General features: G+C 40.3%; 4 protein-coding genes across 6 annotated transcripts; 2 read left to right on the forward strand and 2 right to left on the reverse strand.

Annotated features, from left to right (window-relative positions):
* Positions 1-278: 278 nt before the first annotated feature.
* Positions 279-8545, reverse strand: e4f1 (E4F transcription factor 1). 2 transcript variants are annotated; one of them, XM_034088823.2, is made up of 14 exons: positions 8413-8545; positions 8051-8160; positions 7885-7969; positions 7416-7600; positions 7142-7262; positions 6896-7048; positions 6508-6704; positions 4349-4618; positions 3956-4061; positions 3569-3786; positions 3251-3449; positions 2995-3155; positions 1429-1491; positions 279-1288 (listed from the first exon to the last, which is right to left on the reverse strand). In XM_034088823.2, exons 1-14 carry the CDS (start codon positions 8507-8509, stop codon positions 914-916), a joined length of 2340 nt encoding a protein of 779 aa, XP_033944714.1. In that variant the 5' UTR covers positions 8510-8545; the 3' UTR covers positions 279-913. The 2 variants fall into 2 exon arrangements, with proteins under 2 accessions (XP_033944714.1, XP_033944713.1); XM_034088822.2 differs by having other exon boundaries at positions 2995-3158.
* Positions 8546-10237: 1692 nt separating this feature from the next.
* On the forward strand, positions 10238-14067 carry narfl (nuclear prelamin A recognition factor-like). Its single transcript, XM_034088828.1, has 11 exons — positions 10238-10313; positions 10854-10949; positions 11038-11181; positions 11301-11430; positions 11551-11685; positions 12136-12254; positions 12331-12460; positions 12546-12618; positions 12707-12844; positions 13067-13224; positions 13416-14067. The coding sequence occupies exons 1-11, from the start codon at positions 10248-10250 to the stop codon at positions 13655-13657; spliced, it is 1431 nt and encodes a 476-aa protein (XP_033944719.1). The 5' UTR covers positions 10238-10247; the 3' UTR covers positions 13658-14067.
* Positions 14068-14666: 599 nt separating this feature from the next.
* hagh (hydroxyacylglutathione hydrolase) lies at positions 14667-17601 on the reverse strand. 2 transcript variants are annotated; one of them, XM_034088841.2, is made up of 9 exons: positions 17435-17601; positions 16776-16960; positions 16501-16565; positions 16257-16374; positions 16062-16170; positions 15777-15880; positions 15561-15662; positions 15377-15456; positions 14667-15276 (listed from the first exon to the last, which is right to left on the reverse strand). In XM_034088841.2, exons 1-9 carry the CDS (start codon positions 17499-17501, stop codon positions 15177-15179), a joined length of 930 nt encoding a protein of 309 aa, XP_033944732.1. In that variant the 5' UTR covers positions 17502-17601; the 3' UTR covers positions 14667-15176. The 2 variants fall into 2 exon arrangements, with proteins under 2 accessions (XP_033944732.1, XP_071060296.1); XM_071204195.1 differs by lacking the exon at positions 17435-17601 and adding an exon at positions 17118-17147.
* A 218-nt stretch (positions 17602-17819) lies between these two features.
* Positions 17820-18647, forward strand: fahd1 (fumarylacetoacetate hydrolase domain containing 1). Its single transcript, XM_034088848.2, has one exon. It carries the CDS (start codon positions 17927-17929, stop codon positions 18581-18583), a length of 657 nt encoding a protein of 218 aa, XP_033944739.1. The 5' UTR covers positions 17820-17926; the 3' UTR covers positions 18584-18647.
* The last annotated feature ends 7337 nt before the right edge of the window (positions 18648-25984 follow it).

Below are 25984 nucleotides of genomic sequence, written 5' to 3' on the forward strand. Positions count from 1 at the left end.
GAGATGGAAGATGACATTCTCTCTACAGCTACACACTTCTTTAAACAAAGAGAAGAAATGAAATAAGACCACTGCCCAGGATGATAAAATGCTAACAACATTAATACAACATGACTAAACTTGCAGACAGGACAGGGTACGGTAGCTTGGTAATAGCAAGATATCACCATTTACAGTAACCAAGTATTTGGTTGCTTCTCTCTACATCATTTTGATAGATTTCACACTGAAGGGTCACAAAAATCATGATAGCAACAAAGATAAATGAGAGCCAACTGTATAAGAAAATAGCATTTATTTGATGCAAACTCTGCTCGAGTAAACTGACCAAATTGTAGTTTCTGGTGTATCTGTCATGCTTAAAGATGCATTATGCTTTAACACTGCACTATGGGAGGTTAATGGTCTCCTTTAATGGCCTTAAGCAGGCAGGCACACGCCACAGTTGTTCATCGGTCCGTCTTCAAAAAGCCATCACCTTTCAATTTGAAGGTGAAAAGAACATCCGAGAGCAGAAACACTGCGGAATGATGCCGATTTAGGTATTAAAATACAAAGTCATTTCATCTTTTGACTGCAGCAAACAAAGGAGACGGGAACAAAGATTAAAAGGCAAAGAATGTTCCGTTTGTACCCCCCAACAAGAGATATGCACCTAAACAAAATAGGAGGCATACTGAATGCAGTGCAATTCAATAAATGAACAAAAACATGATAGTCCTCATGCCCACTCATTCTTTAGGTTTCACACAGACATCTTTTGTTCCAATTATGTAGCTATAAACTTTAGAAACACTTTGGCCTTTGTTAAGTTATCAAATCTCACACACGAGCTTACATAAACTCTACACAGTTCTCGGCTACAGGGAAAGTGCAGCCAAATGTATCAGTGCATAGTCAGTGACCCCGTGGATCATACAATGACAGTCCGTATCTCCACCTCCTCTGGGGACGTGATGACGTATTCCTCTTGCTGCTGCACCACCTGTATTCCCTCCTCCACTGTCTCTTCAGTTGTCAGCATAGTTACTGTCCCATCTGGCGTCTCCACGGTACCCGTCGTGGCCAGTAGCGTGCCGTCACTGATGGCTGAGGCCAGCGTCATGGCCACCTGCTCCGTCAGGCTCTCTGGCGTAGCGATGGTGATGGTGTCCCCGCAGTCAGAGATGGAGGTGCCCTCCTCGTTCATCGCCACGTTGCGCACGATGATCTGGTGGCTGCCCGTGTTGCCGGCGGCCTGCGATTGGCTGACTATTTGCTGCACCACTTTCATGATGGTGTTTCCCATCTGACAGGTTTGGTAGAAAAGAGGGAGGAGAGGCGTAAGATAATGAAAACCCAATTAACATCCTTATCAGATCATTCGATTCTCACGCTCTGCATAAAGCCTACAGATCTCACTGTGTGCGCTCGTGTGTGTATACTGACCTCATTTTGGCTGTCTTGAAGGAGTGTTACCTCTTCTTCTTGCACGTCCTCGTCTGTTTGAGTCTAAAAGAAACGAGGGACATAAAGTTAATCACAAATATGAGCAGAATGTTAGGAATTACATACATTTTATTAATATGTGTTCTGATTCTAGTCATTAGAACCTTGAAATATAATGAGCACAATCCGCTCTACTTTTTGGAGATATTGCTTACGCAGTCTATTTAAGTTTAGTGTAACTTGCTGTCAACTACATAGTCCACCACTAGTTAAGTCCTTTATTTTTCATTCAGACATGAGGTCTCGTATTCAGTCGGTTACTTGGTAACAGTGTGCAGCTCTGGAGTTAATACTTGGTCGAGCCTCTTTCACAATAAATAGCTTTCAACCCATTGTTTCCTGCAGCCATGGATCCAACCGGCGTACTCACTGTATGTGGGAACATTTATCCTAACAGTCAAGAGTGGGGATTGTCCACAGTATTGAGTATGTAAGTCGCTTTGGATAAAAGCGTCTAACAAATGACATGATGTAATGTAATGTAAAAAGAGATATTTTCCCTTCATAAGCATTGTTTTTTCTACTATGGAATTGGTAAGAAAAGGAAACATCTGCAAAGGTTAGGTCCAGCTCTTGTGTAAAAAAAAAAAAAAAGGATAGTCAGGAGGAAATCAAAAAAACTACAAACAAACAATCAGGAGACCCTCTTTAACAGGCCTGAAACGTGTGTTCAAAGCTTGAAGTGTGAATTCTAAATAAACAACAAAACATCCAGAACTGCGCTGCCCGCCTCCTCACCCACACCCGCTCCAGAGACCACATCACCCCCGTCCTTCAAAACCTGCACTGGCTCCCTGTCCGTCAACGTATACACTTCAAAATCCTTCTGCTAACACACAAAGTTCTCAACGACCAGGCGGCCCGGGCCCGCCCCCCCCCCCCCTCCACCTCACCGACCTGATCCACCACTACACCCACTCCCGCAGCCTTCGTTCATCAGAAGCGAACCTCCTCTCTATCCCCACACGAACCAAGCTCCGAACCTGGGGGGACAGAGCCTTCTCCATCGCTGCCCCCACCCTCTGGAACTCCCTCCCACAACACATCAGAGACTGCACCGACCCCCCCCCCCCCCCACTTTCAAAACATTGACCAAAACACACCTCTTCAGACTGGCTTTTAAATTTGTGAATTATGCTGTGTTAATATTCATTTCTATTTTTTATTCTATTTTATCATGTTTTATCAAACCACTGTAAAGCGTCTTTGAGTACCTGGAAAAGCGTTTTGAAATAAAAAGTGTCCGCACTTTGCAAAGGAAGGTAGAAAGGAACTAGTTCTCATCAGCAAACTATTCAATTCACTTCAAACTGAAGTGATTCAAAACACTTGAATCAGTGATGCAACGGCACATATTCTGCTATTGATTGATATAAAAAAACACTTGCTGTGACATCATGTATCACTTAAACAAGTTTTATCTAGAAAAAAATTACTTTCACAAACATCAAACTCTGAGTAAGGGGAGAAACACCACTTTCTGTTCACCCTTATTCCCCGTCTCACATTGATGATGTACTCCTGTGTGTCGGCCACCACTGAGGAGAACTCCACCAGGACGGCATGAGGATCCTCTGAGATGATGGCTGCCGTAGCGAGGCTGTTCACCGACGACTGCTCCTCCGTTTCCTCTTCCTGCTGCTCACTGCAACCGTCCTTCTGGCAGCCTCCTGGTGGGAAACGAGAGCCGCTGTTATTATGGTTGCCTGTGTCGGCAAATACATTTTTTCTTCAAGTATTGTGATCTGTCAACTACAGAGACCTTTCGCACGCATATGCCGATTCAGAGTCCCGTGCTCAGCAAAGCCTCGGCTGCACTTTGGGCACTTGAAAGGCTTCTCTCCGGTGTGATGGCGGATGTGTCGCACTAACGAACCCTTCTCCCTGAAGCCTCGCAAGCAGAACTGACACACATAAGGTTTCTCATCACCGTGGGTCCGCTGATGCACCTGTAAGGCATTCTAAGCAAGACAGAAAGATACGTCTGTGAATAATAACTTAGTGACGAAATATGTTGTAATATGAATACAAGTTGAGCATTTAATACAAAACAAAGACTAATATCTACAAAAAGAGTCACCTTGGTCTTGTACCCCTTGTTGCACCTGGAACAGTGGTAGGGTCTTTCATCAGAGTGGGCCCTCATGTGCTCACGTACATGCCCAATGGTTTTGTATAGCTTGCCACATTCCCCACACTTGTACCTCCTCTCACTGACATGGACTTCCATGTGTTTCTTTAGCAGGTAACCAGTTAGAAACTCTTTGTGACAAAGTGTGCACTTAAAAGGCTTGTAACCTGCACAAAGAGAAAAGAAACAGAGAAGAATTTAATATTTTTGTTTGTAACAAGATAAAGTGGTGCTTTCTTCTGATTTCACATATTGATTAAGGTTAATCAAAAGGATTTTAGGAGGGATGCATACAGTGATGCTGCTGAGAGTCATGAATTATAGCTTCGGACTTACCCAAATGGCCCTTGACATGAAAGCGGAAATAATTCAGTCCCTTGAAAGAGCGACTACAGTGTGGACACTTGTGCGTTTTTGAAGATGTTTGACAATCTCCTGCTTCCTGCGAAAGAATCAAAAGCAGACAACAAGATATTCAGTTCAGTTTTTCTGTTTCTTAACCTTAATAAAAAACAAATCAAAATGACGATTAATTATGAATCATTCGCCCCTAAAGTCAGTTGGCGATATGGTCAGTTATTTACAGCTAAGTACTTAAAAATAATAAATAGCTAATATTTCAAAAAGAAGAAAGAAATTGAACCCTTTTTACAAAGCATTGCAAAAACATGACTGCTAAAAGAATGTAAGTAGTCAACTGGTCAATACCATTATTACTCTCATGCTTACCTCCGTTTCCATTTCAAACTCTTCTTTAATATGGATCTCAGTGAAATTCTCATCCTCATCAGGACAGTCAGAATGCTCTTTATCCATCTCCGTTGCCTCTGAGATCTCCTCGACCACGGCTTCCTCCACGGCTTCCTCCACAGCTTCCTCCACGGCTTCCTCTGTCTCCATGGCGATGCCAGAGTTGATGATGGCCTGGCAGATGAGGTTGCCTCCAGCTGCTGCAGCAGCCGCGGCCAGCGCTTCAGCTTGAGACTGATCTACTACAACCTGACCACAGGCAAGAGAAAACATGAAAGGTTTGAGGACAGTTTCGGATTTGCCTGTCCCACTGTTTTGGCCAAACTTGACCCACTCTACCATGCTGCACTGCGATATATATCAAAGGCACCCTATAGGACTCATCGTTGCAAACTGTATAGCCTAACTGGATGGTCCTCACTTAGTATGCAGCATTTGTTTTTATTAATGTATGAAGCCATTTTAGGAAAGCTTCCACTGTATATATGTGCCAGATTTGCTCCAGTTTGTGACTCTTACAACCTCAGATCCAGTGCCTGGGATACGGTTCCAGGTTCCTGCCGTGCGGACTGAGGCTGGGAAAAGGAGTCTTTTTAATTATGGTCCTTGGTCTTGGAATGACCTTCAATCAAGCCTTAAGCTGACGGCACTTGTCCCTATAGCATGTTTTAAATTGAAGTTGTCTGAGGTCCTTACCACCAGCTGCTCTTGCAGTAATAAGTAGTGCACCTTTCTTACTGTCCTAATGTGCTCAATGTAGTGACTGCTTTTCGTTTTTTGTTTTGTTTACTTAGTTGTGTTCTCTGTATTTTATATGTCTGTGCTATGTGTACAAATTAGGGCTGTCAAGTTAACGCGTTAATAACGCAAAAAAAAAATTAACGCCACTAATTATTTTAACGCATGTGTATTTTTTTTTTCTCGACCGCCCCGTAGTTTCAGAGCGCATCGAGTTTAAAATAACATCTTCTGACAGCCCCGCTCCTGCCGCCCGCTTGTGGCAGACCACACTTCCACGCTCACCGGCAGGCACCGACTGGCCATCGGGAGGACCGGGAAGGTGTGTGTATGTGTGGCCCGAGCGAGCGAGAGAGAGACCTTACGTGCATTGTTGTTGTTGTTAGCATCTGGTGCTAGCTAGCTGCGCTAACGGATATAAGGAGCTGTTTAAATGAAAACAGAGGAGCGACATTTCGCCACAACTGCACCGAGCACTTGACTTTATGCAAGAAGCCAGACAGCGGGACATTGTAGGAGAAGTCAGCACACTCAGCACACATGATTGCAGCGTCCAGGCAGCTCCGTTCGAGCATATGCCTTGAGTTGCACATAGCTCCAACACACACACACACACACACACACACACACACACACACACACACACACACACACACACACACACACACACACACACACACACACACACACACACACACACCCACACACACACACACACACACACACACACACACACACACACACACACACACACACACACACACACACACACACACACACACACACACACACACACACACACACACACACACACCCACACACACACACACACACACACACACACACACACACACACACACACACACACACACACACACGTATGAAAGAGGTTCCAGGTTGAATTGAGGCGAATATTTGTAATGTTCAGGTTGTTGTGTTTAATATTCATGAGGATATTTGTCATTGTTCAAATGATAATAAACATTAGCATAAAGCATATTTGTCCACTCATATGTTGATAAGAGTATTAAAAACTTGAAAAATATTCCTCTAAGGTACATTTAGAACAGATAAAAAATGTGCGATTAATTTGCGATTAATCGCGATTAACTATGGACAATCATGCGATTAAATATTTTAAATCGACTGACAGCACGAGTAAAAATGTGTAACGTTGCTGCCTTCTTGGCCAGGTCAGCGTTGTAAATGACATTTGATCTCAATGCTTTTTTTATCTGGTTAAATAAAATAAAATAAAAGTTACAGGCTTAATTATCTCATACTAAATCGAAATGTTCTTTATTTTTGCAAATAATGTACCAAAAGGTATTATGGAAAATGTATGTGTTCTGTGTATATTTGATTGGTAACAGCAGGACTAAATGTGCTTCTCTACTAACCTGTTGCTCCTGCGTTGTTTCATTCACCTCCATTGTGAAGTGGACCTGATGGAGGACCTCGTGGGAACCAGCCTCTACCACACTGAGCACAGCAGTCTGAGCCTCTACCATTCCCTCTTCCTCCACCTCTTCCTCCTCTGGCTGATGCTCCAAAACCACCACTTCATGCTGCTGGCCTGCCACTGCATCATCGACTCCTGTGAAATGCACAAAGACCTGTCATTGGATTTTCTTAATCTATTTCTCAATCTTGTACATTGTCGACTTTGATATAAAAGGACTCCATGAATTTGCTTTGATAGAATAGATTGTAAAGGACCGTCAAGCTACTTTGTTTAACACAAACATACTTGTCACAAAATAACAGCAGCTGGTGTATAAATCTTACCTTTTTGTATACCATCTTTGCTGACTAAGATCTCCTTGTATTGAACAAAGCGGATCTTTTCTGTGCAGGGTGTGAGGGCTTTTAGATGTCTTGTGAGGGCACCGGACTCTCTGAAAGACTGGCCACAAAGGGTACAGCGATACGGCCGCTCATCTGTGAGGAAACAGGAAGAAAGTTATCATATAAAAAAGGTGTTTTAGAAGACATGGAATCATAAACAAAATAGTCTTTGTTAACTGTCTGTACCAGTGTGACGACGATTGTGACGAATCAGGGAGCCTTTTGTGCGAAAGGAGGTTCCACATAGGTCACATGAGAAGTTCTTCTGGTCACTGTGAGTTTTCATATGAGTTCTCAAGATGTTAGTCTGTGGGGTAAAAATATAACATATCATAAAGAAAAGCACTGGCAACATGAAGTGTAATAAATACACAGCCTGGTATTATTCATGAAAGATATTTCTGACAAGGAAATCTGATCTCAGGTCCCCAGTTAAACACAAATGCATTTTAGGACTTACAGTTTTAAATGTCTTGTCACAAAGTTGGCAAATGCAGCGTCCCTCCTGGTTAACTTTGTAAACAACAGACTTGTCACTCTCAGCATTGTCCGATAAGGATCCTTCCGTCCCATCGGATTGGTCATTGACTTTGGGTGAAACTATTTTCTTCCTGCGGCCTCTGCCAAAAGTACCACTGCTTTCATCTGTGTGAAATAAAGATACAAATTACAATGTAGCCCCCCTGGAGAATCTAATTTACAGGTTGAACCAAAATGATGAATGAAGAAATACAAGATATGTTTAAGTAATTTATACTTAGGTAAACTTGATGTGAACAGTATGTATTTTAGTGTTGCACTGATGGTTGGTTCAAACAAACAATTATATGTCACCTTGCCCTCAGGAGGAAATGTTGATGTTTCTTTCACAATAATTGTCAAATATATGATGATACAATAATTTAGATTCAGCCTTAATGTTGACCCACCGTTAGTGATCTTCACTCGCTCATCTGAGGATGCACCTTTAGCTGTTTTCACGTCTGAAGAAGAACTTCCATTTGCTGCAGTAACCTGGTAAAATATAGATATGTATTCGATACTGCAGTTTAAAGCGTAAACTGGATATTAAACCACACACACCACAGTCCATACCTCTTGGTTGGCCTCCACGCGTTTGCAGTTTTGTTGCAGCTTGTGCTGGATGAAAGCCTCCAGCGTAGAGAACTCGGTCTGACAGCGTCCACATTTGTGCACATCTTCATCTGACAGGCAAAGAGAAATGCACAATACAGCATGAGACAACTTTGTTAAGTATCTGTGCCACCTAGCTGATGTAAACTGCTCACTGAATGGACTTCTAAACTGAGTAAAGCTGCAGCGGGAAAACAACTAGCTTATGTTGTTGCTAGTGGCAGTTAGCTGCTAGCAACATTTCATGATGGAGGAAGTGAGCTAGGCCCAAACACAATATCTATAAATATGTCAGTCTTGATTCCGAAAGTAAGAGAGTAAACCTTCATCTCCCAGTGTTGTCTGGATGGTGATCGTCTCGTTGCCGTCCGTCGTTTGCTCCCTCTCTGTTTCTGCCGTATGATTATTTTCTACATTCATGTCTCCGTCTCTGTCGCAACGCAGCTATAAAGGAGCGAAAACATGGCGGATTTACGACCGCGTAGTCATAACAACACAAGGGCGCGTGCGTGCCTCTTATCATAGTAGATAGAGGGAAGAAAACAAGAAACTATTTTTTTAATGAAGATTTCTAGCATACTAATATGCTTGAATTGTGTGTGCGTGCGTGTGTGTGTGCGCGCGTGTGTGTTTCAGGTTCAACACAATGTAAGAGTATATTCTAATCTTATTGTGTATGCTGTGTTACATTCTTTAAAATGTATCTGCTAAAGAAAACCCTGTTTTGTTTTAATGTTTTCGAGAAACAAATGTATCTTTGTTTTAAGACAAGAAATTAATGTCGACTTCTGGTGTGTTCATTTTATTTTTATTTAGTTTTACGTTCATCCCATTAATTACTTGTATATATATATATATATATATATATATATATATATTAACCTATGCATCTATTTCATTTATAGTATTACTGTTTCATTCATCATTATATTGTTAACCCACATAAAAAGAAAACATACTTCGATCAAATTTTTTCTTATAGTGCATAAAACGGTCTGAAATACATTTCGACAAATGACAAAGGTGGCTTCTTTGGATCCCTTTATATGTTAAATATTTATTATTGAACATTATCTATTTTATCTGATAATACTAATATATCTGATAATACTAGATGATCTTCATCTGTATCTTTATGCCATGGCTACGATGGATAACGTGGTAATATCAAAATGCTTATTAAAACATTGAAAACATATCCAAAAGAAAAAATACTACTAAATGATCAGAGCTGTCAATTAATCTATTCAAGCATGGGACAGATGTGGGGCCATGGGATACAACATGTATTTGCTTTCACATGCTCTATAGTCCAATATTAATTACACCAAGGTGATGTTTCAAGCACAACTGCTCTTCATCTGTAGAGTATGCAGAAACATTGCGTATATAAAGATACTACATATTACATACTCATTTTATCAAGGGCCCAAAAGCCACTGTGCAGGTCAAGGATTCATGCGTAAATATCCTGACGAAATTGTATTTTGGTCTAACCGTCTATACTTTCTCAAAGTAATTGAAATCGATAACATTTCAATTTCTATAGATTAAGAGTCTATATCACAGAAAAGAAAACTGATGTGAGGCTCCATGCTATGCTCTTTACCTATTTTGGTGATGGATATTTTTAAAGTGTTTTACTTTGTTATTTGTGCAGAATACCTAAGGCATTTAATATTGACTTAAAGGCCTTTACACTTGATACAGTTTCATCAGGATGTGGTCAAAGGTTCAGTCAGAAACATTGATTTGAGGGGGATTTATGGATAATATTGCATTTTTTCCCTTAAAGAACCTCTAAATGTAAATATGTATTTAATAATGGAAAAACATGGTTAACCATCACACAAAGATAGGTGGTGAAGGCCATACCAGGCATCAATTCGTATATGTTCACAGTTAGAAAACTATATATTGATAGCTTACTGTAATTGTCTTGCAGGTTAACTTGCTCAGAGAAATAAGGAGGCTGTACAAGACCATTAAGTCCAAACTGTTAAGATGAAAATTAAGCACTGCAACAGGTGGTTTGTATGGAGGTGTGTCCATGTTGGAGTCTTCTTGGAGTTCTTATTATACATCCATGGTTGGAGTTGAATCAAGGATAACTATTCACGACACAACAGTAAACAACAAACGCTTTACGGCAGTAAAAATGGCTTCTCAGTTCAGCGGTGTGCTGCAGTTGACAGATCTCGATGATTTTATCACTCCCTCTCAGGTAGTTGAGCTAATATAACATTCTAACATATTCATAATAAGTATCTTAAAAACGCCCTATATAAATGCAGCAGATCGCGAAAACATACTGAAAATAGTGAGCATCAGTATCTGTTAGATGTCATATCAGTGCTGCTGATATGACATCCACTTTTAACCTTTATAATAAATACTTAATAAAAGCTTGACAAAAACTCACCATAAAGCGCTGTTGGCTTATTCGTTTAACAGTTAATGTTAACACAACCAGCCAGCGTTAAAATATAAAGATGTGGTAAGTAGTTAGCTTGCTGCTAATGTTAGCATTTATGTAACTACGAAGACCGAGGTTGGAGCTAGTTAGTTAACAGGTAATACCTTGTTTTTTTCTCGGTTAAGTTAAGTTTTAATTATTCATTATCTTCCCTTTTGATGCTCTCCCTCAGTTCAGATAGGGGCATTTGGATAGTGGTATACATTGCTGTCTTCATAAAGTTCATAACAAATAATCAAAGATAAGTATTTTGTAGTTGTGTTTACAAGTGTGGTTTCTGTTTTTCAGGAATGCGTCAAACCTGTGAAAATAGAAAAAAAACTCGGTAAATCGGTGGCCAAAATTCAGATAGAAGATGATGGCAGTTATGTCCAGGTCAACAAGGTTAGTATCTAGCCCAAACATTACCTTTACGTAAAATATAGGTGTTGCATGAGCATTTACCTTGAATTCATTAACCTCATGTTTGCAGGATGGAGGGAAACAGAAGCTGGAGAAAGCAAAGATCACACTGGAAGACTGTTTGGCCTGCAGCGGCTGCATCACCTCAGCTGAGAGCGTCCTCATCACACAGCAAAGCCATGAGGAACTCCTCAAAGTGCTTCACAACAACAAGGTAGAGATGGACGGATGTGTTTGAATGCTTGTGTAGTATTTGTCCAGTTACTTTGCCATTGCAGCCTTTGGAATGTGATAATTGCTGGTTTCACGGTATATATATAACATCCTCCACAGGCCAACGCTGAAGAGCAAAAGATTGTGGTGGTGTCCGTTTCACCGCAGTCCAGAGCCTCCATCGCTGCACACTTTGACCTCAGCAGTACTGAGGCAGGCAGGAGGCTTACTTCTTTCTTTAAAGGCATTGGTGAGTGATACAATTATATTCTTCCTACAGTCCTACACAACTCAAAGAAAAACTGGAAAATGTAAATGAAAGGCTGATTTAGGCAGACAAAGTCACTAAAGATTGTCATCATTATTGCAGGGGTTCATCATGTGTTTGACACAAGCTTTAGTCGGACCTTCAGCCTGCTAGAGAGCCAGAGAGAGTTTGTGAAGCGTTTCAAGAGGAAGAAGCAGGACAGCAAGGCTCTGCCCATGCTGACATCGGCCTGTCCAGGTATTCCAAAACAAACCCTCTATGTATCATGTTGGAGCGTTCTGAGGTGTTCTAAGGCCTTTTGTAGCGTGACATCCTCATGTGTCTGCATTGTACAAACATTTGTTTTTCTTTCTTGGCTGGTGGTGAGGTAAATCGACTTTTCTTTTTCATATTATACCAATGCGGCTGGTAAATGGTGCTGATTGTGTACCCTTTCTGTATAGCAATTTCTATTCTAACAATGTGAAATTCCATTGATTAATATAATGTGAAAGTATATAAAACACAATTCACTCGTATATAGCTGTGTTGAGGAATCGTCTTTATATTCATTGAGGACCAAACAACGTTATCTGCTTGATCAAATTCACTTTGGTCAGATAACACAACCTTCATTTATATGATTTCAATGTTCGCTTGAAGACATCTCCCATTGCTCATGTATGAATATCTGTATGTGTTGCTCAGGTTGGATTTGCTATGCAGAGAAGACCCATGGGGAGATGATCCTTCCTTACATTAGTACCACTCGCTCCCCTCAGCAGATGATGGGTTCTCTGGTTAAAGGACATTTTGCTGAACAACAGGTACTGCACATCTAGAATTTGGATTATAATTATAATTTATAAAATGTTTAGTTGACATTGAACTGTGTGTTGTTAGGGGCTGAGTCCACAGCAGATCTACCATGTGGCAGTAATGCCCTGCTTTGACAAGAAACTAGAGGCCTCGAGGTCAGACTTCTACCTAAATGAAGCTGAGACTCGAGAAGTGGACTGTGTCATCACATCTGGTACAGTAATTACTCTTATGATGCTGTTTGCCTCTTTGAATGTGGAGCATGTTCTCATATTATACGTCTCTGATGTTTCCTATAGGAGAGGTTCAGAAAATGCTTGAGGAGAAAAACGTGTCTCTGAACGATGTGGACCCTGCTCCTCTAGATACAATGTAAGTTCTGTGATGTTTTTCTTCTATTAGCCATAGCAGATTTCCATAAGAATACATTAACTCACACTACATATTATGTGTGACCCAGGTTCAGCAGTGTGAGTGAGGATGAGTTCCTGAGCCATTCTGGGAGTGGGTCAGGGGGTTACCTCCATCATGTCTTCACCTACGCTGCCAAGCAGCTGTTTGGAGAGGAGGTTAAGGAGCTCACTTACAAGACCCTAAGGTGAGTCTGTCCCATCAGAACCGAAACAGCCTTGTGGTCATTTTGTGGAGCAGTAAATCCTTGGTCTAGTACAAATACATGTTTAAGATGCTTTTTATGTACAGGCAAAAAAGGGCAAATCATCTGTTTTAAAGATGAATTGTATCGGCCTACTTGTCTTGCACCTCGTCTATAGAATGTTCAGTCTAATCTGGTTCTTCCACCTCAACCCCTCTGCCACAGGAATAAAGACTTCCAGGAAGTGACTTTAGAGAAAGATGGAGTTGTCCAGTTGAGCTTTGCTTTCACATACGGCTTCCGCAACATCCAGAACCTGGTGCAGAAGCTAAAGAAGGGGAAGTCGCCTTACCACTTTGTGGAAGTAATGGCATGTCCGTCAGGTAAAGTCGAATTTGAGGATGAAAACTTTTCCTTGATGTGTGCTTATGCACCTTTGCTCCATTAAATTGCCCAATACAAGAAAATAATAAGCACAGATTTACAAACTTGATTCTTGCAGATGTATGATGTCTGCAAGAACATTTCAGTGATAAACTCAGCATGCTTCCCATTACCTCTTGTTATTATTCAGGCTGTATAAATGGCGGAGGACAGGTGAAGCCCTTACCTGGTCAGAACCCAAAGGAGCTCCTCCAGAAGGTTGAGGATCTCTACAAGGAAGAGCGCACGCTATCGCCAGAAGAGGACACCCGTGTGGCCGAGCTGTACCAGTCCTGGCTGCACAGTGTGGGGGAGGAGAGAGCCAAAGAGCTGCTGCACACACACTACCACGCGGTGGAGAAGATGATTAATGGACTTACTATGAAGTGGTGAAGAAAGCTTTGGTGTAATCCATGATAAGCAGAGTTTTTCATCAAACACCACAGCACCGTCCCAATGTGTGACTATTTTTGTAATTCTTTAGAGAGAACAGAAGGGTTATGGGCAATGTTGAATACAAGCTGGAATAATGTATGCAAATAACTTTTCAAACCGCTGTTTCGCTCCTCTAAAAGTTGTTTGTTTGGCAAATCGAAAGACAGGGGGTATAGATAATACACACGATGCCGGAGCCAAATTAAGTTCACATCATATGACCGATTGTCTTTTGTCCTTTCAAATGTATAAAAAGTAAATAATACATTTGTGTGGCAGCTGAAATGACTGAGCTAAATATAATCATTCCTTGTTTATTTAACTTTATGATTATGTGTAATGAGAAATAAAGACTTTATTTAATTGTAGACTTTTTTTCTTCTTTTTTTAATGGAATATATCCAACAGAATTTAGATAAAGACATTATTGAATAATCTTGAATCGGTTGTGCAACTTTAAGCACAAAGTGAAGATTTGATCACATTGTGAAGAAATTAAAGATTTACATTCGTAAAATACACTATGATAAATGTACTCAGAATTTATGGCTGCAACTATCGACTCCTGTTCTAAAAAAAAATGGTGACATGCATTCTTAATTATACACAAATATTAATGTAGCAATTCAAGGCCTAAAATACCCATATTTTGTGTTGTAACTTACAGCTACATGTGAATGTTCTTGCAATACTCCAAAAAATGATATTTATGAAAATACAATATTTTCAATTGAGTACTTTTTGAAAGCAGGACTTTTATTTCTACTAACTTCAAATACACGTGTTGTTGCTATTTTCATTCAATATTCGTTGTAAGGTTGTACTTTACATGCAAAAGAGCATTCGCTGTATTGAACACTTCATGTGAAAGCAACGGTAGTGATACCACGTAGACAATGCTTTAAATTAAATTCTGCCAAAATTACATAATGAACAATCAGAATAGCTTTCAAGCCAAAATGAAAAGTCACAAGTAAACCTTCCTTAATCAAGCATTAATACCAATCAAGTAATTTTTTAATGAATTTACAGAAACTTTACACATTCCAACATTTGTTCCTCAAGCATCTCCCGGTCTTATTTAAGTTGTTAATTTGAAACATTTTTGTACAAACAAACTACAATTGTAGTTTTAACATTGATTTAATATTATAAAATAACATTAAATAGACCCTTATACTCAGATTTACACATGACCAAACTTTCTCATTTCAAGCACTCAATTAAAAGCTAAATGTTCCTTAAAACTACCGCACCAATTTCATCCGTACAAACCAAATATAATTAAAACAAGTTCTTAGCCATATCAGGGCTGAATATAATGATGAAAAATACGTGTGCATTGCCTAAGAGAGAACGTCCTAGATGTGATTATAGTGTTTGAAGATGAATTGTAGATATTTATTCTGTACTTCACTATTGACAGCTTGCAGTGTTTTAAGCAGTAAAGAACCATTCAGCACGAGTACACTGGAAATCACTCCTTGGGCACCCGGAAGCCATCTTTTTCTTTCCGGAGACTTCTCATGGTTTCAATCGGGCTCGTCTCCTTGACATGGTCTTGCACGGACTTCTCTCTGAATTAAACAAATAACTGTAATTAGCTCAAAACAAACTATACAGACATGTGTTGTCAGTAAATCACTAATAACTAGTATTTAATCAAGTTGCACATACTTGACTCTCATAAAGGGGTTAAATGTGAATTCTGCCGCCAAAGTAGAAGGGACGGTAGGTTCCCCGTTGCTGCATTTCTCCTACAAAACACAGGTGCAAAAGTTGCTTTAATTATCACTTTTTTCATAGGCTGATCATTTGATTGAGGCAATAATTGCCATGATGTGACACATCAGTTAAATACCTTTGCCCATGCTAGCTTCTCCTGAATGACTTCATTGTCTGGCTCCACATGACGCGCAAACTTCAGATTGCCGACGGTGTACTCGTGACCGCAATAAACACGCTTAAAACACAAACACATCGAGGTTAGTCATACAGTTTGAGTGCACATTATCATAATATGAAGTTTAGACTTTCAAAGTACCCTTTATACTGATATTAGTGACGAGATATTTACAGTTTCTGGAGGCAGTTGTCCCAGAATGTCTATCAAGGCTTTGTACATCTGCTCTGCTGTACCCTCAAAGAATTTACCACAACCAGCCATAAACAGCGTGTCTCCTGCATGGGGAAAAAGGGACATTAAAAAAAGGTCACATGTGATGCAGTGCTGTCCTGTTAAAGCTATCAATACTTATTGGTCAACTTTACAGATTTAAAAGCTTTGTCAGAGACTTCATTGTCTCCAGTATCACCTGGTATTTATTTGTGCCTTTTATCTGATCTCCTGGATTTGACATACCCGTGAAAACAGCTGGGGGCTCTGTGCTGTCTTCTTTCGTAACATAGTAGCAGATGTGACCAGTTGTGTGACATGGTGTAAACAGGCATTTGATATTGAGTGATCCAAGCTGGGAAAGAATGACACCAGTGAGCAAACATCAGGCAGGTGATGATTTATATATAGAGTGTAGAATAGACAGTTTGATTGTCTTACTTTCAAATTTTTGGAATGAGAGACTTTCTTTGTAATTGCATCCACTCTGTTATCTCCGCCATAGACCCTCAGCCCTGGCATTAACCTAACCATCTTTTCATTTCCACTAGCATGATCCCTGAGGAGTGAAAATAGTCAGTGTATTGTTTACCACTCTTTGATTCAGCAGAAGGGTCGTTGTATGCATGTGTAATGGTAGCCTGTCTAACACTATGTTTAAAAAAAACGATAAATTGCATCTCACCAGTGGTGATGAGTGGTCAGAATAGTTGTGAGTTTTACGCCATGTTTTCTCACAGCTTCCATAACCTGTTGAAAACATTAAACTGCATACGTGATCAAATGATTCAATCAATTCAAATCTAAATGATTCAACAATAATCTTGATAATTGTTTAAAACCGCTATCAAGCAGATAGTGTTTTCTTAAAGTGTTGTTTCTTACATCCCGAATGTGATCATTTGCGATTTACATCATAAAAAATGTGTTGGCAACATCAATATAATATAAGGCACGTACCTTTATTGGCTCCACAGGGTCAACCACAGCAGCTTCTTTGGATTCCTCATCTATCAGGAGGTACATGTAGTTGTCACTGAGAGCTGGGAGAAGTTCAATCTTCATGCTTGCTTGTTCCACCAGAGAGGATTTCCTCACTGCGCTGTGAATGAGGGCAGCTGCCTGGGCCTTTACTTCCAACGGTGCTTCATGAGAAGATATAAGTAAACATTAGACAGACTGACATGAGGACGCTCTCTCTCTCCGAGTGTTAAATAATCAATCTTATAGCCATACAATTCTATGATTTTATAACAGAGACCCTTAAACTAAATTATGTTTATTTTATGCAGCCAGACATACCGGAAACGAATGCTAATATAGCCAAGTATTGAACCTGTAAGCCAACAAAACAACAAAACAAAGTGAACGACGTTAGCTTCAATGCTAAAATGCATTACATGATTTCCACCTAGCTACAGCCTATCATGACTGTTAATGTTATGTAATAAGGTGCAGATGTTTGCTCCGACAGGGTAACTCAGTTAAATTGACAGCTCTCTTTTTTCGACCTTAACAAAAAACTACTTATCTATTCGTAACAAGTTAACATTCATATAAATACGCAAGCTAACGTGCGAAATTAGATGTTTACGGACAGTAAGGTAGTTGGGACTTACCTAATTTGAACGCTGTTGCTGCTCCAAGCAGAGTGCAGGCACTCCCTACAAGTGACTTGAATAACATAATAACAGCAGATAAAGGCTAATCTCAATTGTTGTCTAAACCAGAAAAGTTTGGTTTATTTCTGTGTCCGTTTCCTCTTCAACTTTAACCTCACAGGCTGCACCAATCATGTACGGGGGCGTGGATCCTGAATAATCAATATAAAAACAAAAATATGTGTTATTTAGATATGTATAGTTAACTTATACTTCTTTAAAAATACAAACGGGTAGATGTAAATGATAGCCTACTTATTGTATAATTGAGCACTGACACACTTAAAATGCATTGTTTTAACAGCTGTAATATTTATTTGAGTTTACTGTATGTCCTTTCAGGCTTGCCGTAGCTTAACAAATCTCGTTTCAGGGTCGGTCAAAGTTTAGTTGACGGTTCACTGGTTCTGACAGCCTCAGAGCGGCTGAAAACCTACACGTTTCTCTACAATGACGGCACGAAATATATCTCGATTCTGGGAATGGGGGAGGAAGATAATTTGTGTTGGCAGAAACTATGCAGACCACGCCAAAGAGCTGAAAAATGCGATTCCTACAGAGCCTATCCTGTTTCTGAAGCCACCTTCTGCCTATGTCAGAGAGGGCTCCTCCATCCTGGTTCCCCGGTACTCCAACAACCTGCACCATGAAGTGGAGTTAGGGGTGGTGATCGGGAAAGGGGGCACGGCCATCCCTGAGTCCGCTGCCATGGAGCATGTTGCAGGCTATGCTCTGTGCTTGGACATGACAGCCCGGGACGTCCAGGATGTGTGTAAATCAAAGGGTCTGCCGTGGACTCGGGCCAAAGCTTTCAACACCTCCTGTCCCGTCAGTGAGTTCATCCCCAAAGAGCGCATCCCTGACCCGGGGAACGTGACCCTGTGGCTGAAGGTGAACGACCAGCTCCGGCAGAACGGCTGCACCTCCCAGATGATTTTCTCCATCCCTTATCTCATCAGCTACATCAGCGAGTTCATCACCCTGGAGGAGGGGGATCTCATCCTGACCGGGACCCCTAAAGGAGTGTCCGCCGTGCAGGTCCATGATCAGCTGCAGGCTGGGATCCAGGACGTTGTCACCATGAGCTTCAGAGTGGACAGACAATAAAGTAGTGGAAACAAAAAAACAAAATAAATACCCAGACTCTTAAAAAGAGAGGGATTCAACCTGATTGTAAACTATTTCTTTATTTTCATTTGTGGATCAGCAGATGGCAGTGTTGTGCCACCAAACTATATGCCTGATGCTGCCTTGTACAGTAAACCGTTTATTTACATTGAATGATCTCACAAACCTGTGATCTGCATTATCTCCCTAAACCAGGGAAATGGAAATAATTCAACACCAATTGTCACTGTTTCAGACTTAATTATCTAAATTAAAACACAGCAGACAGAGCAAATTCAGCCTAATACATATCATAGTATGGTGGCCCTGAAGTGCAAGACACCACAGCATTTCACAAAACACAACAGCATTTCACAAAACACTACAGCATTTCAGAAAACACTACAGCATTTCACAAAACACTACAGCATTTCAGAAAACACTACAGCATTTCACAAAACGCCACAGCATTTCAGAAAACACAACAGCATTTCACAAAACGCCGCAGCATTTCACAAAACGCCACAGCATTTCACAAAACACCACAGCCAGACGGAAAGGGTATTCCTTTAGGGAGAACACTTGTTGTTTATGATTGGACAGAGCCAGCCAGAGAAGCACTGCTGTGATTGGTTGTTTTTTCTGCCTGTCAAGAAATGAGGCTTCGTGATTGGTCAACGCTCGACAGCGCAATACGTCCCAACCGGTCCCAACACATCAGCCGTTAGCACCATAGATATATATAAACACTAGATGGCTTTTTTTTTACTAACCGTTATCAGTATGTAGTTGCTTCGGCATCACTTTGAAACATGTATTACAATTAAATCACGGTCAAATGTGTTCATTTTGTTGTAGTTGGTATCTCCCATTGGATTTACATGGAGATACGCCCCGCCCCCTCTCCAGGGCGTCTTGTTTGAATGACAGGAGCAAACACAGCTGACAGCCGCGGTGAAACTCGAGCGATTAGAGCGATGCGAATATTGGGTATTCTACCATAGTATTTACATGGAGATTGGTCCCTTAAAAACCATGAATTAATAAAGCATTCATTCTGTGTTTACTCCTGTCATTCAAGACGCTGGAGAGGGGGCGGGCCGTATCTCCATGTAAATCCTATCGGAATCGGATCGATCAGGCTAAACTAACCTGTAGCTGCTCCGTCCACGCTCACAACAACGTCATACAGACATAAATAAAGCACCGACTGTATTTGCCATGACATAGACAGTCTGTGTTTTGTATATGTTTAACTTTTGTCCAGTTTCTGAACAGATATGAGGAGCTGTGAGCTCTGAGTGTGTGCTAACAGCTAAAGCCTGATGTGTTGGGCCAATCACGAAGCGTCATTTCTTGACTGGCAGCAAAAACAACCAATCACAGCAGTGCTACTCTGGCTGGCTCTGTCCAATCACAAACAAGAAGTGTTCTCCCTAAGGAATACCCTTTCCGTCCAATGTGAAATGCTGTGGTGTTTTCTGAAATGCTGTGGCGTTTTGTGAAATGCTGTGGTGTTTTCTGAAATGCTGTGGCGTTTTGTGAAATGCTGTGGCGTTTTCTGAAATGATGTAGTGTTTTGTGAAATGCTGTGGCGTTTTGTGAAATGCTGTTGTGTTTTGTGAAATGCTGTTGTGTTTTGTGAAATGCTGTGGTGTCTTGCACTTCAGGGCCACCATATCATAGTATTCTCATTTTTGTTGCATTAAAGTGTACATAATTTCAATGTCACAGCTAGTAATGGTTATTTTTTAACTACTTTATAAATTGCTGGGTAGCTTAGTCTACAATAATATGTCAACATTAATAAATGATATACTGTATTAATAATCAGATTCTGCAATTGTACTCCTAACTAGAGCGCCTCCTATTGGAGTATAACAGTACAATATTTTCCACTGAAAATGTGTAGTACATGGTAAGTACCTTAAAATACTGCTTGAGTATAGTTAATAACTCAAAATGTTGGATGTTTCCTTCCATAATGTACATGGAAATGATACAGTATAACGGGCATGACATTTATTATAAATACATTAATAACAATAGTATTTTTGCTTATGCTTTACTATGTTTTGGTTAGTGTGTCCTTTATAATAAGGACATTTCCTAAAGTCGCTCAGGTTGAATTCATGTATCATTCATGATTCATTCAGAATCTTAAATGTGAAGTAGTGTTTAAAAATAGTCATGTTGGTGCGGGAGTTTGGGAGGGTTGAGGGTTTGGCACTGGCTGTTTGTGGTTAATTTTTACATTTAAAACACATTGTGCTTCGTGTTGGATTAGCTGAGATGTGTTTTCCTCAGAAAGTTTATGGATTACAGTTTGATAAATGTTTTAACAGCACAGTGAACCCTGTTGCCTCTGCAGAGTAAATGTTACCTACACTGTAGCAGCCGACAACAATCTAACATGCCATAAAGACTACCATTGCCAATGCCATTTAATAAAACTGGTAAACTGGTTCATCTCGCTTAATTTAGACTTTTAGGCTGTACCTTCATTACAGCCACATTCTTCCTGGCCTGTTCAACATCTGTTCCAGGTTCAATTACAATTCTCCCACAGGCTTCTCTGTTTTCAGGATCAATCAGAGCCTCCATCAACCTGTCCCAGGCCAGTCTGCTGAAACCCGAGTCAGTGTACATCATCTTCCAACACCTTAAGGGCACGTTATCTCTGAGACTCACAGGACCCAAGCCCGGCCTACAGGGGACTCCAGGGTTATATGTGTCCATCACCAGAGCAGTTATGACAGATGCAATTAGATGTGGGATCTGGGAAATGTAGTCGTGGCCTGTTTTTTAGAACAGGGATAGAGCCATGTGCAGTGTGGCATGTGCACACAGGTGTCGTCTTTTATGAGATTATGAATCATACTGTTCATTGTCCCCATGTGACTGAAGGTATTACATACTCACAGGTTGGAACAATGGCTTCAAAGCTCACGCGCAGCTCTGGTTAAGCGTTCATCACATGAAGCTGTGTGTTGTCATTGAGCGGGAGTCTGGGGAGGTATATTTGACGCTTTCAAGGGAGAGGGGATTATGTGGAGACCACAGTCTTCCGATCTAACTCATACATAATGATGTCAACTGTTAAATAAAATCACGCCAGCTGGTAACTGCAACAGAGAAACTTGAGGGTAATATCTCACAACAACAAATAACAAAGTAGACTTTCTATTATCTAAAGCAATTGGCCTAGATGATCAATCTTAATAACTTTGCTGATTTCCAGACATTTTACGGTTAAAATGAGGATGACATTTGTGGTTTGTGAAATGTTTTGTATGGTTTGCCATTAAATTAGGTTAAAACAAAATGCATCACGTAACTCTCGTGATCCAATACCTTAAAGTCACATTTTTTATTTGTCTAATGCTCAAGTTTATGAATACTTGCAGAAATAAAGTTGTGAGCCTGCTGATACTGATTACACGCGCACATATAGACCAAAAAGGGTATTTCGAGGATAAGGAGGGATAGATGAGTGATAGTGTGGCATGTTTATACCTTATGTAATATACTGTATCACATGAAATATTACTAAAGACATAAACATCAGTTAGAAAGCATCAGTTCATCAGTAAGTTGAGAGCAATATATCATGCTTGAGGTCACCGGGGCAACTCTCTTCGATTCACATAGAAAACAACCTGAACATGATTACAGGCATGCCATCCACGGTTCATATGAATCAAGAAGGGGAGCATAATTGTGAAGCATAAGACAATTAATTAATGTTTTTATAATACAGTAAAGCTAATCTTTATATGAAGAGGTGGTTATTTAATTTGAAAGAAGAAATAGCATAACATACAGTATGTTTTATGATTGTAAAAAATCACATACCACCATACCATTCTTACATGACTGAAAGGCATAAGAAAAATAGAACACTTTGCCCAGAACATCTATTGGCGGATAAAAGCACCAGCTCTTGACATGTAATTTATGGCAAGAAGGTCCAACATGCTAAAATGATTTACAATTTGGCAATGTGTTTAGAAAAGGACCATTCGTGATGCCTTTGCTTTGCGTGCTGCACTGTCATCAGACAGTGAGGCGGTGTGGCCATTCTTAGAATAAAACCACCATCACGCACAACCGTTGGAAGGATTGAGTCTGACAGGATGACTATATGACATATCACATCCAAAAGACACGCACTTACATAGCCAGGCAATTAATTTGACTTGTTTTTGGTTAGACAGAAGGGCTACTGTGTGTGTCTGTTCTGTATGTGTCTTCACGTTTGCATAGTTGGATGACAACACATTGCTGGCAGTGGATACACCTTGCCTTTACCCTACGTTTCCCAAATCATTGACAGAGTTTGACTATTTCTTCTGCATGTGAACAATTACAGTGCAATGAGCTAAAGTCCTGAGGTAACAAGTGGCTGGTTGGGGATTATTAACACCATGAAGCAAATCAAGAGCGAAAATGTGATTTGGTTTTATATGCCAACTTCAGGGCTGTAAATCTTTTTAGTAAAATAATGAATGGATGCTTTGGCAAATGAAAAGAATCCATGCATGAAGGCCAGGTGCGAGCCTGTTTCATTCAGAGTGATTGACTGCATGCAGTGTTTTAACATTTTGTTTGAAGATGCAGGTGGAAGGCAAGTGGGTATGTACCATGGAACATACTGTATACACAGCATTATATTTAAGCCTGCTTCTACCAGACAGATGTGTGTACATTTCCCCAAAAGTTAAGGATGTTTCTAAAAGAGCTATTTTATTTTTATTTTATTTCTGCAGTTATATTTTTAAGTGTGAAAGGTTTCCATCCATTTGGCAACAGTGCAAGCATCTCTATAAACTCTGATTGTTCCTATTTTAAAATCAAGGTCCGTCCAAAAGCAGACTGGGGCGGGTATTTTGTTGTCTAAAATAGCAAAAGAAGTATGCACTGAAACGTGTCCAGAAAAACAACGTCATAAAATCCAATTGTAAAAGTTCCTTAACGCCATATCCCTAGAAAGTTCCCCAATTTGATATAAGCTACCATAAGCATCAGAAAATCTCTCTAACCTAAATTACTCTCTCATCAATTAAAGTTGGAGTCACAATTTAATAAGATGCTGTGAGGCCTAAACCGCAGAGAAGAGAGAAAATCCCCGAGCATCGAAGGATCGAAGGAGACTGCAGTACGGGGGGGAAATGTGTGGAGTCCTCAGTATGAACGGTCTCTCTTCATTCTGTCTCCTCAAAGGGAAACCACTTTTTAAACTCTAATCCTACATTTATCTGTTGTATAGAAATCAGGCCCCCCTTTTCCTTCAACTCAGTCTTCAGAGTGGTTCATCCATCCCTCAAGGGTGTTTCTGATTAGTCTGCCATATGCCCATTATTCCCAAATTTGAGTCACCGCACCAAATATACATCCCTCATCACGTCTAATCTCTAATAGTCACAGTGGCTTGAAACTCAATCCACATTGGGCAATTTTACTTATGCAAACATCTGCACTGCTAGGAATTGATGGCATGCATTAAATTATGGGATCAAATCCTTGGAAGCTGCATGCCAGCCAAAGCTAAACAAATTGCTTTACCCATGAGAAGTGAAGAGCAGAAAATCTATAGTTCAAACAAACATTCAGAAGTATATATTGTCTTTCTCTCATTTAGGGTTTGTGTAGCGGTGGACTTGAGTCTGAAATCACTTTTTTACTTCAGTTAAATCTAGGCTTTGGCCTAATGTATATGTAACCACCAAATCAGAGTGTTATCATCCTGTTAAATTGGCATTATCAGACCTCTAGATGTAATTACCCATCTGGAGGGATGGGACTCAAAACACAGGACTGCTTTTACCAAGCAGTGAAACATGTTTGGGTGTTTTGCTGTTACAGTAGTCCCCTGTGAAACTAACAATGTGTTGTTGTCTTTGTGTACACAATGTAAAATGTTACTTCTACTTAACAAATGTGGTTATTTAAATGTAAACACTACTCTTTTCCTAAACCAAACCGGGTAGTTTTGTTGTCTGAACCTCTGAAGTTGTTTGTTTGTGTTCAAAATGAAACCCTTAACTTTAAAATGTGACTTTTTTTTCTTGTTGCATTCTCTTGTAATTGCAACCTAACTACTTTTGGTTTATGACCAGTCCAGAATGTAAAAACGATTATATATGTTTTTTGCTGAAAATATGATAAACAATGCATTGCTGTGGTTATTACCTGTTTTAAGCCCAGTGAGGATGTCTTGTAGCAAGCCTGTGACAACCCTTTACTCAACTCAGTTACATTATAATTGTGTGAATTGCCATACACCTATAATGATGATTGAGTAATAAAACATGACCAAGTTCTGGTGGTGTCTACAGATTCCTGTGGGATCCACAACAGGAGGCTGGCTGTTCATGAGCTAATACACATTAATATGTGCAAAGATAGCAAAGAGAGAGTTTGATGAAGTTATGGTTTATTACATGTGCAGTAGCTCATTTGGATGAATTCCAACGCTCATCTTCCCGTCTCGCTTTTATCATATTCTCTGTCATTCCACTATTTTCCTTTTTCTTTCCTTTACCTCAATCAAATGTATCACATCATTACCAGTGTTTAGTGACAACCCTAGATTATGCCGAATGTTCTGCTGATTCAATGAGACTAAACGACTGGGCTTGTCCTGCTTACATTGCTACTAATGTATTTTGCAGATGGCAGAATGGGAAATCAGTTATCTTTAATGCCGGCAGCTGGGCTGGCACAGTGAATAGGCAGCTATCACTGTGACTGGTAATGCAGTAATACAGGTTGGCACAGATGAAGTGAGGCAAGCACATTTACATTTTTAGCGAGGCTCTCTAAAAACTGATGCCAGACATATAAAACAGTGAGTGACTGTGACAGAAATACTGACTTGAATAGGCAACGGGAGGAGGCAAGATGAATAGAGAGTGAGTGAGTGTGCGTGCTTGCGTGAGTGTGTGTTGCACGAAGACACGCAAGAGCATGCTAATGCAAGAAGCCGCATTTCCAAAAACCAAGCTCAATGTCAATGGCTTTGATTTAATCTTTTTTTGCTTTGGCCTATTGCTGAATGCAAGCACTGGTTAGATGTATTTGCATGCATTGTTAAAACAAAAAACATCAGCAAAGAAACATTTGACCAATAATTGCTCAGATCTTAAGCTCCTTTTTTGGTTGTTCCACCAGAGCAAATGTTCTTCTTCCTAACAGGATAGTGTACGATGAAAGAGAAGATTTCAGAGAGGAAGAAGAGAGGACATATTTCATAATTAAAGGCCCCAGTAGCATGCTGGCCTCAGACTGTACACGTGGTCTAACTGTGTGGAAGTGGCAAAGGGAAAGCAGTGAGAGAGAGGAAGAGAGACAGTTCTCCATTGAAGGAGGTAAAGTTTGAGAATAGCGTACAAATGAAGT

Source organism: Pseudochaenichthys georgianus, chromosome 8 (genome assembly GCF_902827115.2).
Source record: "Pseudochaenichthys georgianus chromosome 8, fPseGeo1.2, whole genome shotgun sequence".
In the NCBI taxonomy this organism is placed as follows: Eukaryota; Metazoa; Chordata; class Actinopteri; order Perciformes; family Channichthyidae; genus Pseudochaenichthys; species Pseudochaenichthys georgianus.

Coding starts and splice junctions, on each gene's coding strand:
- e4f1 (XM_034088822.2), bottom strand. CDS start 8,509: ATGAATGTAGAAAATAATCATACGGCAGAAACAGAGAGGGAGCAAACG. Junction 7,263..7,415: donor GTGACAAGACATTTAAAACT/GTAAGTCCTAAA, acceptor TTTACCCCACAG/ACTAACATCTTGAGAACTCA. Junction 4,062..4,348: donor AGTTTGAAATGGAAACGGAG/GTAAGCATGAGA, acceptor ATTCTTTCGCAG/GAAGCAGGAGATTGTCAAAC.
- narfl (XM_034088828.1), top strand. CDS start 10,248: ATGGCTTCTCAGTTCAGCGGTGTGCTGCAGTTGACAGATCTCGATGAT. Junction 10,950..11,037: donor GTTATGTCCAGGTCAACAAG/GTTAGTATCTAG, acceptor TCATGTTTGCAG/GATGGAGGGAAACAGAAGCT. Junction 13,225..13,415: donor AGTAATGGCATGTCCGTCAG/GTAAAGTCGAAT, acceptor GTTATTATTCAG/GCTGTATAAATGGCGGAGGA.
- hagh (XM_034088841.2), bottom strand. CDS start 17,501: ATGTTATTCAAGTCACTTGTAGGGAGTGCCTGCACTCTGCTTGGAGCA. Junction 15,663..15,776: donor GACAACTGCCTCCAGAAACT/GTAAATATCTCG, acceptor TTGTGTTTTAAG/CGTGTTTATTGCGGTCACGA. Junction 15,457..15,560: donor AGAAGCTAGCATGGGCAAAG/GTATTTAACTGA, acceptor TGTGTTTTGTAG/GAGAAATGCAGCAACGGGGA.
- fahd1 (XM_034088848.2), top strand. CDS start 17,927: ATGACGGCACGAAATATATCTCGATTCTGGGAATGGGGGAGGAAGATA.